Source organism: Numenius arquata, chromosome 1 (assembly GCF_964106895.1).
Source record: "Numenius arquata chromosome 1, bNumArq3.hap1.1, whole genome shotgun sequence".
NCBI lineage: Eukaryota > Metazoa > Chordata > Aves > Charadriiformes > Scolopacidae > Numenius > Numenius arquata.
Window position 1 is genome coordinate 70,824,286 of NC_133576.1, and position 16,591 is coordinate 70,840,876.

The 16,591-nt window shown below is 45.5% G+C and overlaps 1 protein-coding gene across 1 annotated transcript in view; it reads right to left on the reverse strand.

The window, feature by feature from the left end:
• The window catches only part of TBC1D8 (TBC1 domain family member 8), a 51,513-nt gene extending 37,934 nt beyond the window's left edge, over positions 1 to 13,579 (reverse strand). The window contains exon 1 of the mRNA XM_074159029.1: positions 13,453 to 13,579. Within this exon, the coding sequence (XP_074015130.1) occupies positions 13,453 to 13,579 (127 nt within the window). The remainder of the gene's footprint in view (positions 1 to 13,452) is intronic.
• Positions 13,580 to 16,591: the final 3,012 nt, after the last annotated feature.

Here is a 16,591-nt window from a genome sequence, read left to right on the forward strand (position 1 = left end):
CTACAAAGTCCTCATCTGAAATGCCTTCTCACTTGGACAACAAACCACGGCTAATTAATTTGAGTACAGCACAACAAAGCAGCAGCATAACCACTTTCTGGTCTAGGAGGTGCAAGAAGCTCACATGGAACAGCATCAAAAACCTTCCAAGGATGAAGAAAATTACATCAAGTACTTCCTCCTTGCATTCACACATACCGTTGGTGATGCTTTCAAAGACAAGCAGAAGTTGGACACGGTATGTTTTAAAACTGCACAGTGAGATATTATTTGGCACGAGTTTGCTTCTCACCTAAATACATGTCAAGGTATTATACCCATCTGTTTAAAATGGAGACCGACCTGAATTTGGAGACCAATACTATGTGTAACACCAGAAAATGCTAACTGCTGTCCTGCAACTGCAAGAAAAAGACAGAAAAATTCAGCCAAGTATAAAAGGTAGCAAATTATCCGTGCTCACAGAAAACCGAGCGCCAACTTCAGTGTGTGGTCTTCAAAATATCTGGATTAAAGCCAGTAAGATAGCATCAAATGGTGCAGCAAACAAAAGTAGGCTTTAACTTTCAAATTTCAAAAGACTCGAGACATTACAAGAAAGAAGAAGAAAAAGAAACTTATGAAGTTTTCCCCTGATGATAGATCTAGGAGAAAGATTTCTTTTTCATTTCACTACAGTCATGGAAAAAAGTCAGCTAATAGTAAGTGCTACCAAAATCCCAAGAGAATGCTTAATGAACATCAGATTTGTAAAATACTTTTTTTCAGAAATCATTAAAAAAACACATGAAAACACAGAAGTAGTGACAAAATCTTGTTTTTACTTCTTAGCCTGTGCAAAATTAATTCCCTTTTCTGTTCCTGAATAACTGACCAGAAAAACCAATTCCTCTTCTCACTGTTTACTTCTGCTTACAATTTCCATTTTGCTTACCAACTATTAAAAAGTTCCCTCCTCCGACTGCACAAAGACAAAAATCACCTCCCCTGTCTAAACTACCCAGAGCTAAAATATTAACTTAGGATGACAAAGAGGAGCCAGAACTAAGAATCAAAGAGAAGAAAAAAAGAGCGTGGGCATCCTCTCCTCTGCTGGGGGGGCTTGCAGTGGGGTCGCTGCAGAAGGGACATAAGGACAGCAGTGGGGGTGAAATAAAAGCGAGTACCACTAAAGCCAAGCCTGCCAAACACAGAGCAGCAACCTTGTTCGGCAGGGCCCAGGACTGTGGTCTGTCACCCGTACTTCTCCAGTGGTTCAGCTGCACAGGTAGTTGATGCTTAAGTGACAAAAAAGAAAGGAGAGGCTGACAGAGGCAGAGATGGGGGGAAAGGGAATTACTAAGAGTGCGTTTGCAGGAGCATGAAAAGGATTTAACGCTAATAAATACACCCAGGCCTAATATGATAATTTAGTTGAAAGTGAAGTAGCGTGAAAATTACTGAAGCTAGAGGCAATTTTTTTCCAGTGTGAGTTGCCTCATGCTCATTTGGGGTAACTTTCGAATCATAACACTTGTGTTAGGCTTCTCACTTAAGTATTGAAAAATGAACAACCTAAAAATCAGCGAAAAAACAAACAAACAACAAACTTTACACAGTAAGCTGATTTTGAAACATGCTTTCAGAAATACCTAGCTTGCGAGCAAACACCTTTCTAACAAAATGTCCTAACAGCTCCTTCCACAGAAGGGGCTCTTATAGGTCTGTTTAAAAAATAAAAGGGTCTCTGGCTCTCAGGTACATACAAATTATATAAAGGGTCTACTGCTTGCATGTTGATGCATTAGCACGACTTCAGTTAGGATGCAACAGACCTCTTCTATCACAGGCAACAGTAAAACTGTTTATACCTACAGGACAATCAAAAATTAAAAGGAAACAGAAGCAGAGGGGGAAAAGAGAGAACTGCTACACTGGTTTCCTTCCCAAAATTCCAGTCTTTTTTGTGTTTCGTTTTTGCTTTTTACTCTATGTGGGGACAAGAGTTTTGGGGGGGAACTTAAAAGTCAGAGTACTTCTTTCCCTTTAACAAGCCACTCCACCAACTTCTCGTCCACTTTTTGACCTCTCAAGACACAGAAGTATTTCAGAAAATGCAGTGAACTGTACAGTAACTGCACTAAGGCAAGCTGCAGCCGTAGGTTTGCAAAGCCTTCTGCTAAACACCGCTGACAGAATATCGCAGGTTCCTCAGAAGGTACAAGCTTCTTCATGCAGAAAGAATATTTCCAAGCTAAAATTCATATGCAAGTTTCAGGTGTAATGTGTGCTTCTGACAAATAGGGAGGAGAGGGCAGAAGAAGTGGAAAAGAACACAGTTCTACTGAAATTACATGCTTCTCCTCAATAAATCTGATTATCTGTAAGGTGGATTTCAGGTAGAGGGAACATCTACCTGTATTTTTTCAGAATTAAGTCTATAAAACTAATGCGGAAAACTCACTACAAATCCCACACCTTAGTCAGTAGTTTTTATTTCACTGAAACATCTACTTTTGTGTATATTTTATTGCTTCGGTACTGGAAATTGGAGTATCTCAAAAAAGACAAAAAAAGACTGTTGTACTTCTAATTGCAAGCTGATTTTTAGCAAATCTACATGTGCATTATGGATACAAATAAACTCAAATATAAAAATTAGCAAGGAACCACTTCAAATTCTGCAACAGGTCTTGCAAATGTCTCCCTTTTACAGAGGTCAATCTGTAACCAAATGGGACACAAACAGGACATCACACACAATGAACTTATTGAGCACTTCTTCACAGGGAAGAAAAAAAAGTCAAGGGTATTTTATAACGATTGGGTTCTCAAATGACCTATCATAAGTGCACTGCTCTTCATCTTTAAACATGTTTCTTTATACATCCCCAGAAAGATAAAAGATCCCATTACAAGTTATACTGTGTCATGTTCATAACTAATCTAGAAAAAGAAACATGTTTACAGTAAGTTAATCTAACACCAGCTTCTACTAAACATAGCGTATCTTTCAAACTAAAGAATGCGGGCTCCTTTCCCAGATCAGTGTTAATTATCCACATGGTATCTTAAAAATTCTTTTAAGCTTCTAAGACACTGGACAGTAGATGATTAAAGCTGAACTCAAACTGAAAACTGGAACTGAAAAAACATCTATTATTTCCATCTTTTAGGACAACACTCAAGAGAAAGTCCAAAGCACTAACAATTATTCCTGGTTCAACAGCAGATGAATTAAAGCACCTTCTACATACAGCAACACAATTTCTGCTTACCTCCATCATATTATAAAGGCCTTAAAGGGAAATTTTTCAGAACTACTCAAACCCCTTCCCATAAATGGGGTGGTCACTTCAGCAGCTAAGCCACAATGCAAGGCAGAGGGACTTGGAGTGATCATTTAGGACTCTGGGACCAATAAATTAATAAAATCCTCAAAAAATAAAACAAAAAGGCAAAAAGCCAAAGTGGCTACTATTTGGGGGGGGGGGGAAGCAGAGTTAAATCTAAGGCTAAGTGACAGGGAAGCCTGCAGTACCACAATACCGAGCAATGTTACCCTTAAAGTTTTACTTTGTTTTTAAATAAGACATCTGGTACCCACATCCAGGATCCTTTGTTTAATGCAAACTCATAAACTCATAAAGCGGGGGGTGAAGGTCAACGTAGTTCAAAGCAGCAATAACATGCAATATCTGCAATTAGGCAATAAGAAATTCTGACAGCACTTTTAAAACTTGGGGAACAGCTGGCCAGATGCACATGAGGACCCACTTCGGCCTACCCAATTGACACAGCCTTGAATCTCCCAAATCAAGCGCTCACACCCCCTCTCCTAAAACCAAGGGGGCCACAGAGAAGACAGAGTCCAGCCTATGTCTCCAGCATCCTGGGGAACAGCTTCAGCCACTGCACAAGCAAACCAGCTCCTGCAGAAGTTTGAAGCAGAGCGAAAACTGCCTTTCTACTTCTCCTTGGTCTACCGAAAAAAAAAAAAAAAAAAAGACTTTAGGTTTCCATTGCACTCGAGACCAGCACAGCTGGACAGGGGTGCAACGTGGCCTGCCTTAAGAATACCTCCCAAATCATTGAATGGTTTGGGTTGGAAGGGACCTTAAAGATGATCTGGTTCCAACCCCCCTGCCATGGGGGGGGGGCACCTCCCACTAGACCAGGTTGCTCAAAGCCCCATCCAGCCTGGCCTTGAACACTTCCAGGGATGGGGCATCCACAACTTCCCTGGGCAACCTGTTCTAGTGTCTCACCACCCTCACAGTAAAGAATTTCTTCCTAATAGCTAATCTAAGTCTACCTTTTTTCAGTTTAAAACCATTTCCCCTCATCCTATGGCTCCACTCCCTCATAAAGAGTCCCTCACCATCTCTCCTGTAGGCTCCCTTCAGATATTGGAAGGCTGCTATAAGGTCTCCCTGGAGCATTCTCTTCTTCAGGCTGAACAACCCCAACTCTCTCAGTCTGTCCTCATAGGAGAGGTGCTCCCCTTCCAAGAAAACAGGCAGAGCACCCCCACAGCACCTGGACGGAAAGCAGTTTGCCAAGACGCTCAGCTCCTCCAAAGCTGGGGCTGCTCTTCCCCTGGCACTTCTGCACTCCAAAGCTGAGGCACCTGGCACTCCTGAAGGTCAGAAAAGTGGTGGCACTGCACAGTCTCTAGGGACTGCTCGATGGCTGCTGCGCAGGACTGTGCAGAAGGGCAGTTGGTGGCTACACTCACCTGTATCATGCCAAAGCCCTATTTTAAATACTCACACCCTTTTTCTCAATCAGACTAGGTTATTTTTGTCAGACAAAACCACCACATTGAGGGATTTACGATTACAACCACAGCCCAGCGACCTGCCAGGCTCCCGCTCCAGTACAAAGCCATGAAGCGTAAAGTCTCTTGAGTTCATCCTCGGGAGCCTTTCTCTGCTGCTCGCTACTTCTGCTCCTCCATCAGAAACCGTGGGGGGGGGTGGTGCTGAAAGAAACGGGAGGCAAAAGCAGCTCTCTGACAAAACCAATACTTCATACTCGAAAGGAGAAAGCTCTTCCCGGGAGGCAGAAGGAGGGAACAGTACAGGTCATTTCCCAGAGGATGTTAGTTTCGCAATGAGGGTTAATAGCTGCAAGAGGCACCCTAAGCTGCTCAGGCATGTGAACTGGGAGAAAAGAGCAAATCAAACAACTCAGATGATCATAAAAATAAAAGTTGAGGGGTTTTTTTAGGACGGTGAAACTGAACTAGCAGCTTCAGTAAAGCAGAATTAATCTCGGCTCTTTGAGGCAGCGAAGCACTCCGAACCCTGAATCCTAATTACACTTCTCCACATAGTTTCCTCCATCTCGCAATGATTTGCAAACAATGAGAGTCTCACAATAGCCATGGCGGCAGCAATTAGCCGTGCTAGAGGAGGTGAGCAATCTGGCTGAATGAGCAGCCCACCACCAGGCAACCGCACACAGGGAGGGACACGTGGATGTCCCTGTTTCCCAGTCCCCCACCATCCCCGTGCTCCAGCTGCAGAAGAAAGGGGGGTTTCACACCGACACGGATATCCTCACCCTGCCAAAATGGCACTCCAAATAGCAGGTGGTGTTCACCTGGCTCTGTGCAGCATCTCTGAAGCTCTCCATGGCAGCAGTGTCCTTGCTGAGAGAGGGATGGGAAGGTTATGGACCTGGTTCCTACATGGCCTCAACCACCTCGGAGACCTAACTGGTCACTGCAACCCAAGGTGGGACCCAGAACTGAGATGCACTGAAGACCATCTTGGTCCTGTCCTCATCCTCACCTGCCAGAGCCCAGCCAGAGAGCACCTCTCACCCCCACAGGCACTGGGTGTTACAGGCTATGGTGGAGGCTTTTGAGAGGCACCAAAGTAGGATACAGCCCAGGACAGTGAACATGAAGCTACTGCTGGCCAGTGGTGGCCCCCAGCATAAACATTTGGGGACATCTCTAGGTCTTTCATACCATCTTGATTTGAATTCTCTAAAAGTTCAAAACTCAAGATGTTTAACAGGTTGTTACGTTCACTCAGACCTCCCTAAAATCCATGTTTTTGCTGGATCAAAGCACTGTCAGCTATGCAAGGCCACTAATGACAGCTGCTCAACATCTTGGCTCTATACCAGCCACACTATCTTCACTGAATTCTGCAAAATTATATTAACAGGTTCTGATACAATACAGCACCTGTGACAGAGTATGTATTAGGCTTCCCCCACCAAGAAATAAGTTGCAGAACTTATTTGGGTAAGGATGTAAGAAAAAGGATGAAGGAGGACTCCTCCAAGGACTGTAGGAGGGCTGTGTTTCCTTTGTAATGATAAGGGCTCACCACACTTGAAGATAAGCACAGACAACACTAGATTTCAGCACAAAGACCTAATGCTCCAAGCATTCATTCACCCGGGGAAATATCAATATTCAAGCTCTTACATTACTTCCAACGTGGGCTTTGCCAGATCAAATATTGCCACTAGGTAAATTGGGTTTTGTTGGATTTTTTTCTTCTTCAATCTGGCATGTAGAAACTAATCAAAACAAATTGTTTAATCATTATTCCTTGGTCCCGGCACTCCAGGGAAGTTGGACATGAGAAACGAAGGGAGTTCAGGCATCTCCCTGTGGAGTTCAGTGTCTCGTGGTCCCTGTGACTCCCGTATCCCTGGGTGCAATGCCGAGACATTGCTCCAGCATCGAACCACCGCATGGGGAGGGAAAGTCCTCCCTGGGGAAAGAGAAGTGAGCTGAACTATGCTCTCCTGGGGTGGCAGAAACGGTGCCGCAGCCCTGGAGCACTGGTTATTTCTCCTCACCCCTGCTTCCCTGTGGGCTGTTTCCCCAGGCGGGCACACTGCCCCGGCAGGGATCTTGCAGCTGCTTATCTCAGTCCTCTGCCATCAGTCCCCGTCAGGCCAAGCCTATTTTTATAGCCCCGAAGGCCAAAGAGCCAAGCTTTGATTCTCACGTTACAAGTGAAAATACCTGAAACCATTTTCCACCTGAAAACAGATGAGGAAGTGGAACGCAAGCTGCTGCTGCAGTCCCATAAATTACCCAGACACAGAGCGCTATTTGGGCAATATAAAAAAAGTGTCTCCCATTTTTGGTTGGTGCTGTAAATAACGCTGAAGAGACCGATCTAGCCTTATTTAAGCCCTGCCACCACAGACATGCTCAATTATTTTATAAGGAAGACTTTTTTTTACAATGCAGGTAGTGAGACACTAGAACAGGTTGCCCAGAGAAGTTGTGGATGCTCCATCCCTGGAGGTGTCCAAGGCCAGGCTGGACGGGGCTTTGGCTAACCTGGTCTAGTGGGAGGTGTCCCTGCCCATGGCAGGGGGGTTGGACTAGGTATCTTTGAAGGTCCTCTCCAACCCAAACTGTGCTGTGATTTTCCTGTCTTTTTATGTGCTGTTGGGCCTCCACAACACAAAAATCAAAAGTTTAGTTTTGCGCAAGCTGGTGGTCAGTCAGTCTCTAAGCAGACACAACCCAGACCCCCCCTCTCCATGCATAAGTACATCCTCTCCTTTAATATCAGTATTTAAGACATTAGCATTTCAACACAAGCACCTGCACTTTGCCTTACCCATCTCAGCTATGTTTTAGAAGCAAGAAACCCACCCCAGAAAGACAAGCAGAGGGAGCCTGAGCAGCACACACAGTTCAGGAGGCTTGGGGGTCAGGAACTGCGGTGCCCAGCTTTGCAGGCAGGAGCCTGGCCCTCCCGCTCCTATCCCTCCTTCCAGCTGTGGCTGGAGAACACTCTGATGGAGAAGTCACCCTCTTGGGAAAGAGCTTATAAGCACGCATTCTCCTTAAAAAAATGTTACAGTAAAATAAAGAGGGGAAAAAAAAAAAGAGGGGAGAAAAAACCTGCTTATCTGAATTCCAGCTGTGGGCAAGGCTAGATAACATTTTGACAAGAGTCCAAGCTTCCAGTAAAGTATTTGGATTTCCCCCTCTCCTTGTGCAAGGCTTCAGAGAGAGCTCTTCCTTAAGAAAACAAAACCATGAATACAGACAGTGAGCACTACCAGTGTCCTTTATTAACACCATTATTGTGGCATCTTCCTCTCATCAATCTGCTACATTTAAAACAAAAGCTTCTTTTTTTTTTTTTTTTTTAATTAGAGCTCAGATGGAGCCTTTATCTATCAGTAACCTGTTTTGGTATCTTGGACATATTTTAAGACGAAAAGGCAAGCTGTTTGGAAGACTATACTGGGACAGATCTTTTAATATGCTACTCATTTTGCTTTTCACCCTCCCAAAATGTAAAGAAGTTTATGGGGATATACATCTTCATTCTCTACTAAAAATCCAGGTCTTCACCATATTTTTGACCCTCTCCTGACACAGTGTAATGAACAGGGGCAATCTATATGGATTCCCCATCTGAGTAGTGGGAACCCTCAACCTCTGTGGTCCCCTCACTGCCTTTCTCTGAAATAGACTCTATTATGAAATTGTTTACCCAGACCTTGGGAGATGCACAGGGCTACCTTTTGGTGATGTATTTACAATTATTACAGTACTGTTTGGACTGGAAAGCATGAAAGAACAACTAAAGATCTTTTGTTTTTTAATTTCCAGAGAAGGGACATAGAGTTTATCAATAGTCATTTTTCTGTATGCATTAAAAAATTAAAATCCAGGCAAGGGGAAAATAAGGAAGAGAGCTCTTATCATGTAACTAGTCAGATCTCCATTCACAACCAAGAGGTGTTCTATATATCAGTTTGAAAGCTATCATGGTGCAAGAATTTTATTTAAAAGAAAACATAAAATCCTAAGATGGGGGTTTACTTCAACTGCTGGCATATAGCTCAAGGAAGGGTATTCATCATGCCTACCACATTTATTTTTATCAAAGCATAGTAAGGATCAGGTTGATATATAGAAGATGCTTCTTTTTGACAGCGTATTATCTTATATTTTAAGTTGTGAACTATAAAGATCTACATGAGCTGAAGGTGAAATTAATTTATTTTGAAAATATTCATCCTCTGCAAATTGCAAATGATATAAGACCACATCCAGCTTGGAAAGTGCCCTGAGCTGAAAATGGAGGCTGGAAGAATAGTAAGGGGAAATATCATAACTAAATTAAAAACACAGGGAAAACAGGAACAATACATAATGTTTTATTGATCTAATTCAACCAAGAAGTTAAGAAAGCACTGTAACTCAAAAAGACAAAAAGCTGCTTGAAACAAGAGTTCATTTTGAAGTTTTATTTAACCTTTTTTTATAAAAAGGGAAACGCACAAGTATTTAGGGCCTGGAAAATAAATCATAGGAAGAGCGGTTGAAGGAGCTGGGACTGTTTAGTATGAGGAAGAGGAGGCTGAGGGGAGACCTCATCACTCTCTACAACTACTTGAAAGGACACTGTAGAGATGTTGGTGCTGGTCTCTTCGCACAGGTAACTAATGACAGAACAAGAGGGAATGGCTTCAAGCTCCAACAGGGTAGGTTTAGACTGAACATTAGGAAAGAATTTTTCACAGAAAGAGTGGTCGGGCATTGGAATAGGCTGCCCAGGGAGGTGGTTGAGTCACCATCCCTGGATGTGTTTAAGAGATGTTTAGATGTGGTGTTGGGGGATATGATATAGGGGAGAACTTTGTAGTGTAGGGTAGATGGTTGGACTCGATGATCCCAAGGGTCTCTTCCAACCTGGATTATTCTATGATTCTATGATTCTATTTAAAAGAATCCTAAGTGTGTTTTTATATACTAAGAGTGTAAACAGCAACTGCAAAGCTAGCTGCTTGGGAAGAGGGAAAACCTACTCTCAGTCCAAGCGGCCGTGATGAAATCATTCCCAACACCTCCCAGAACAAGCAGTTTTGCTGTCAAAATGCACAAAACTAATCTAATCAAAGAGGAAGGTGAATAAAGCTTTCAACATCCCCTAATAAAAATTAAAGTAGTGATTCACTTACAGGCTAAACCATTTTGCACTATTCTGCCATAAGGGATTTGACAGCATTTTTTACTACTGATTGCATCTCAAGCTTATCATTAATAACCTCAGAACCAAAGACATCAGCAAGTACCAAATCCAGCCAACTTTGACCTGTTAGTCATGGCTACATCACAAGCCTTTTTTAAGGGATAGCTAAAGAGGTTTTCAATTAAGTAAAAAAAAAAAACAAAAAAAAAACCCCACACCCAAAACCAAAAACAGAACCAACAGAAATTGCTGAGCTAAATAATTTTAAAAATTCTATACCTTAAAATTAGTTTTAAAATTAGTTATTAGTTTAAAAATTGTAATTCAGTTTCTGTAAAGTATTTCTAAAACATTATCAATGTCCTTCCTATGTCTCTGATCCAACAGAGCCCTCAAGCAGAGATCCAGGTAAAGTGGCAAGTTAAATATTTACAAGAAAAGCATATCCCTCAGGAAGTCAGAAACCAGAATGACACTAGTCAGGTAATGAAGAGTTAAACACAGCCTCCATCACTTTTTGCACCCGCTGCTTGCAAGAATAGTGTGCATTCAGTAACTGCCCTAGGACGCAAATTAAATAACAGCAGTAAATACAGTCTCTCTCCAATAGACATCTGCTCAGAGTCTGACCAAAACACAGGACTCAAAGAAAGAAACGTAGATACGGAAGAAAAGCGCTTTTGTGTGAGACATCTTCTCTAGTCCATCCTTCAGGAACCAAATCCACACAAAATATACCCTCCAGCTGTGCTTACTCTTACGAAATGGGTAAAATGCCCTGGTAAGGACAGAAGTGTCCTAGAAGGAAAAAAAGACATGCAAATATGAGAACAGGGCCATAAAACAGATGTCTTCATGTAGGTTCAGTGGAAGTACCGTGTTGTAGTAACATGCACAAGGGCAGCTCAGGCATCGCACCCTTCCACCCTGTTAAAAGGAAATTATGTTACGGGTGGTCCACTGCCTGCTCTACACTCTTTACTTATGAAATCTAGTCTCCTGGGGGTTGTTGTTCTGCTGATCCCACCTGGGTCTAACACAGCCTGAGGATACGCAGCCTCCTCCTCCTCCTCACTGGAGGAGCTCTGAGATTCTCCTTTACCATGGCACCTGCTTTCATGTACCGGATCTTCACATCTTTGAAAGGACTACCTTTCCATCAAACTTAACAGCAGTTGGCCAGGGCTCAAGTTACTAAGGGGAAAAGAAAACAGATATGGATATTGTTCTGACCGAAGCTTTGCTTCCCCAGAAAAACAAACAAAATCTGCTAACTTACAGCTCTACAGCTTGGTAGACCATATTCGGCAATATGGTTGTACTTAAATGCCCTTTGTATCTGTCGGTTTGGAAAAGGCAGGTACTAATAAAGTGTCTCTATAGTGATGTAAAGCAGGAATCAGGAGGTAAGCTTTGCACCGAAAGCAGTCACCAGCAAAGCCCAACTGTTTCTCGGTACAGGTCTCCATTTCGCTCATCCCAACTAAAAACTGTTGAAAAAAATTTAAGCTATTCGTCTAACTCCAGCTATGCTTAATGCTCCCACATGCTTGCTTTTTGGTTATAGGACTCTTAATTTCTACGCCCTTTTAAATACAAACATTTCCAAACAGTTTAAAAGACTGTCAGAATTTACAGCTCCCTTGGAAAATGTTCTCTGAGAAAGGAGCGGCTTTCCTTTTGCCAGCCAAAAGAGATTTGTGCAAGCCTGTGCACTGTGGATTCAGCAAAATGATTCACCTGAAACTTAACCAGAGAGAAAAGCAGTTTGTTTGGTTTAAGCTTGCAAATTTCTGCCGTGAAAAGCTCAGGCATGAGGAGTTAACATTTGTGGATCTGAACCTCATGATTGTCCTGGACCTAAATCAAGCAGCTGTAAACAGCTATTTTTAACTCTGAAAATTAATCCACATCGTCCTTACAATCACAAAAGAGTGGCCTGTGACTTCCACGCAGGGGGCAGGGGAAAATATGAGAGTAAAGGTTTGTTTAAACTCGCTGGCAAAACTTCCATTAACCTTACCAGGGCTAGGATTTCATCAGTAATACATTGATAACACGGGATCTACCAAGCGACAATTAAGTTTTGTGATCTTTATGACTCCGCAACTAGGACAAGCTCTGATTTAAAAAAACAGGAATAATGCAGAAAGCAGTATTATCGAGTGGCAACGGTCAACTGTTCAGAAGCAAAAGGTTTTAATAAAATAAAAATCAAACGTGGCAATGTAGCTTTTTAAACAGCACAGAAACCAGTGACTTTGAAAATACCTGACCATCCTTTCAAATATATAAGCCACCATTGAAAATTCTGGTTTTTAAAAGGTACAAAACAGCCTCATCTGCTTTTAAGTAAGAATTACGCTGTTAAACTGTATTATTTCTCCAAAGTGTTGTGTGTTTGAATTCAGTTGCTGATGTCTTTGAACCAGAAGCTTGGCCCAGATTCCTGACTCGGTTACTCTACAACAGCAACGCAGCCCAACACAATGTTCTCGATGGAGTTATCCACAGATCTATACCGTTGCGAGGGTAGAGCGTCATCCTTCTTCTTTCACATACAGCCTCCACTACACCCACCTGGAGTGCCACATGGACGTAACGTGCCTCATCTACAGCCACATAAGCCATAGTATAACTAATGCAAAAATAAGGGAGAGTCCACTTTTCCACAACACTGAATTAACAACCCCCTCCCCGTAATGTATATATCGGCCAAAAGTCAGAAGTCCTATATGTATTTATACAACTTTCATTATATAAAGGCGGCGGGGGAGGGGGGGCGCATAACCTCAGCGCAGGTCGCGGCCGCTCTGGGGAGGGGGCGGACAGCCCAGCCGGGGTGCCACCGGCAGCCCCTCGGCATCCCTTCACCTCCCACCCGCCTGGGTCCCCCCCCACGCAGGCTGCAGCCCCCCGGCCCCCAGGCGGCTCCCCCCCAGCCGCGGGCACCGGCGCGGCTCCTCCGCACCGCGGCTTTACGGGCTGCGAGCTCGCCCTTAGCCACCGTTAAGAAAGCCACCGGGAAGGGAGAGGAGGGGGAAATAAAAGTGGCCCAAGGCTACAGAAGCACGAAGCTGCTCCCGAGGCAACTCGGGGGGAGCCGGGGCCGCCCCCCCACGGCCCGGCCGGCGGCAGCTCCGCACCTCCCGCGGCGGGGGAGCCGCGATGCCCCCGGGCCGGCGGCGATCCTCGCCCGCTCCGCTCCGCTCCGCGCTATCCCCCGGGCCGAGCCCTACCGAGCCCGGGCCGTTCCCAGCCGAGCCGTACCGAGCCGGCCCGACGAAGGGGCCCCGCCGCGGGCCGAACAAAGAGGCCGCTCCCGCCTCCCGCAGCCCGGCGGGTCCCCCTCGGCGCGGCCAAGTTCCCGCGGGGCAGAGCGGAGGCGGGGAAGGGGGGCTACACGACCCGCAGCCCGCCCCGTCCCGGCGCCCCGCCGAGTCCCCCCCCCGCCTCCGCCCCTGACACCCCCCCCCCCCCCCGCCCCAGGTACCCGTGAATCGGCCGCCGCCGTCTCCGTGTCCCCGACGCCGCTGCAGGATGAAGTAGCCGCTGCTCTTCTGCGTGACCCACAGCTTGAGGGCGTTTTTCAGCAGCACCTCCTCGGGCTTCAGCCACATCTTTCCCCGGCTCGGAGTCTCTCTCCTCTCCCCCCTCCCGCCCCCCGAGCCCGCCCGCCTGCCCCCCGCCGCTCCGCTCCGCTCCGCTCCGCACCGCACCCCGGCCGCCCGGGTCACATCGCCCCCCGCGGGCTGCGCGGCGCCGGCTCCAGCTCCGGCTCCCTCCGTGCGGGCCCGGCCACCGGGGAGGGGCGGAAGGCGGAGCCCGGGTGCGGGGCCGCCTTTCCCGCCGAGCCGGGGGCTTTGTGCGGCGTCCGCTGCCATCCCCGCCACTCCGTGCCGCTGGGGGGTTACGGCCGGGGTGGGGATGGGGGGGCGGAATCTGGCCGGAGGGAGGGGGAGCGGACTCCCGGTTCTTCCTCTCGGGGGTGTCCCATGGCGCCCCGAGCCCCACACTGGGGTTCCCACGGCACCCCGGGGTCCTGGCGTACTCCCTGGCACCGGCACCGCAGGCGGGGGTACAGCCGCCCGGTGCCCGACGGTACCCGCCTTCTTACCGCGGGTAGGCTCTGGGTCCGGCCCCCGGATCCCCCCAGCCTTTGCAGGCACAACGCGGCGTGTGCCCCACGGGTGCCTCACCGCCATCCGTGGGTCTGTGTCTCACCGGCCCCGCCACGGGGAGCCGGCAGGGCCGGCGGGAAGGAAGGGGTGCCCCGGCTTCGGCGGGGGGGAGCTCTGCTTTCCTGTTTCCTTCTAGATCACAGCCTAAAGCTTGAGCCCGCAGCTACGTGCTTCGATGTTTGAATGCCAGTGCCTTGAGACTTCGTATCTCAACTGAAAAGTCAGAATCTTAATTTTACAGTTTTGGTTGTTTTTTTTTTCCCATCGTTTAAGAAATAATCCGGCACTGCTTGTGGTTGAGCTGTCGGTAGGATCGTTTGTGAACCTGCACAAATTGGTTACTACCTCAGCACCTTACACTGGTAATCCTCTGACACTGTATTTCACATCTGCAGTAACCCAGACTGCCATTAAAACCTGACCGGTGTCCTTTCCCTCAGTCATGTTCCGCTTCTGATAAACAGCAAATATTAAATAATTTCTTTATCACCACTGCAGTAGCAGGCTGCTAAACCTCACACGCTCTTCAACTGGATTAAAGACCCCGGTCACTGTGAGTTAAATTACATAATCTGAGCAAAGATCCCTCTTAGTAGAGAATGTTGCTTATGGAAAATGACCAAAGCTTCACTTTACCAACCTCAACCTATTTTTATGTGAGTTATGAACTTCCCAGCTCTTTGAAAAGGACTGATGCTGCAGTGCGCTGCTTAGCGCAGCCAGCAGTAATTATTAACTGGGATTTGGAAGGTGACCATGTGGACTGGTTTCCAGCTGCCAGTGGCAGCATTTAGCAGGCAAAATTCTGTACTCAGCTGCAATTTAGTAAACACTGTGTGATCTGTATTCTTCACAATTTTGATGTAAAGCAGTGATTTCATTTCCATACATAGAACAGCAAGAAAGCATTGTGAGCGTACTACTTGTCTGATATAAAAATAAAAGCTGTTAAAAGGAGAAGATGATGGACAACCACATAACAATGTATTTAAAAATTAATGAGAGTGTAAGAAGGGGTTATTTAAAATGCTCTTTCAGGATAAGAATAGCTCAGAGGTTTCCCCTGCCCCCAAAACAATTCTGAAGACATGTAAGTCTTGAAAGTTGAAACGCTCGATGAAGTGAGATGGTGAATATTTCTTCCCTTTTCAGATATTTGAATGTTAATTTCTGTTACTGTTTTTGGAACGTTTTTTACATTCAACCTTGGGGTTTTGGCACACTGATTTCAGACATAATTGAGAAGAGGACCAAGCAGGTTGCTGACCTTTGAGGTACTTTTGAGCTTGAGAGCAAGCAAAAGAGCGAAGCAATTAGTTTCAAGATCAGTGTCATGCACACTTTCCTCTGTTAATTATATCTTGAGACGTATTTCTGGTTGAACCCCACCAAATGTACTCCTTCAGAGTCACGGGCTTTGTAACCACATCCAAGTTGGCCCGACAGTTGTTCGATCAAAATGGGATCATTCATGCTTTTTAAATAAGCAGCTTTTCCAACACATCGAACCAGTGGAAGGTAATTAACAAAGAACCTCCAAGAAATGGCTCCAGAGGGGGGAAAAATAGGGGATGGGTGAGATGAGGGAAAACTGATCCAGGACGACAGAGTAAAACAAAGCACTTTGTAATATATATTGTAATAAACACATCTACTGAACGTAGGAGCACATGTCTTTCTCAATGCGGCATTGTGGGTGGCATTCCCTGACACCCCGAGGAGGTTGCAGAGAGGTGCTCGCTGCCAAAACGCCCATGAGTTTTGGGACATCACCACCCTCACTCCCACCCCCTGAGGATCTCCTTCCCCGTGGACATCAGCAGGACTCATGAACCTGCCGGAGACACTTCAAGCATGAAGGTGTTCAGCGTGTACCATGTCCCTCACAATGCCAGGCCAGGTATTTCAAATGGCATCGAAACGGGCACCAATAACCTCCAGGTCAAAAAAGGCTTGCAGAAAGAAGTTGAACATGCTTATTATATTATTTAACTAAAAAGCATCAAGGAAAAAAGACCCCACACGTATATGTCTCATCAGCAAATGGCACAGCCTCTACCTGCTAACTAGGTAGTCTTTGGCCACAGTTAACAAAAGGTTTATTATGTTCATAGAGAAAGTCCTGCAGTGATGTGCTGGCTATTTCCACAGCCAGTATTTGTACAGGATTTGGATCATCTGAGGATCTCCTGAAATCTCCTGTAAGGCAATACTATTATAATGATGGTGTATAGGGAGGTAAATAAAACCAGAGAGGACAGGAATCTAGTAGATTATCAGACAAAAAAACAGGGTGCTGTGAGAAGTTATACACCTTTTTGTATGTTCTCTGATATAATCTAGAAAAGATATAGGACTGTCTAACTCAATTGCTTGAAAGTACTTAAGGTTAGTAGGCAGGAGAAAAATAGCTTTAGCAAAAATGAAGATGTATTTGAAAGGAAAGAACAG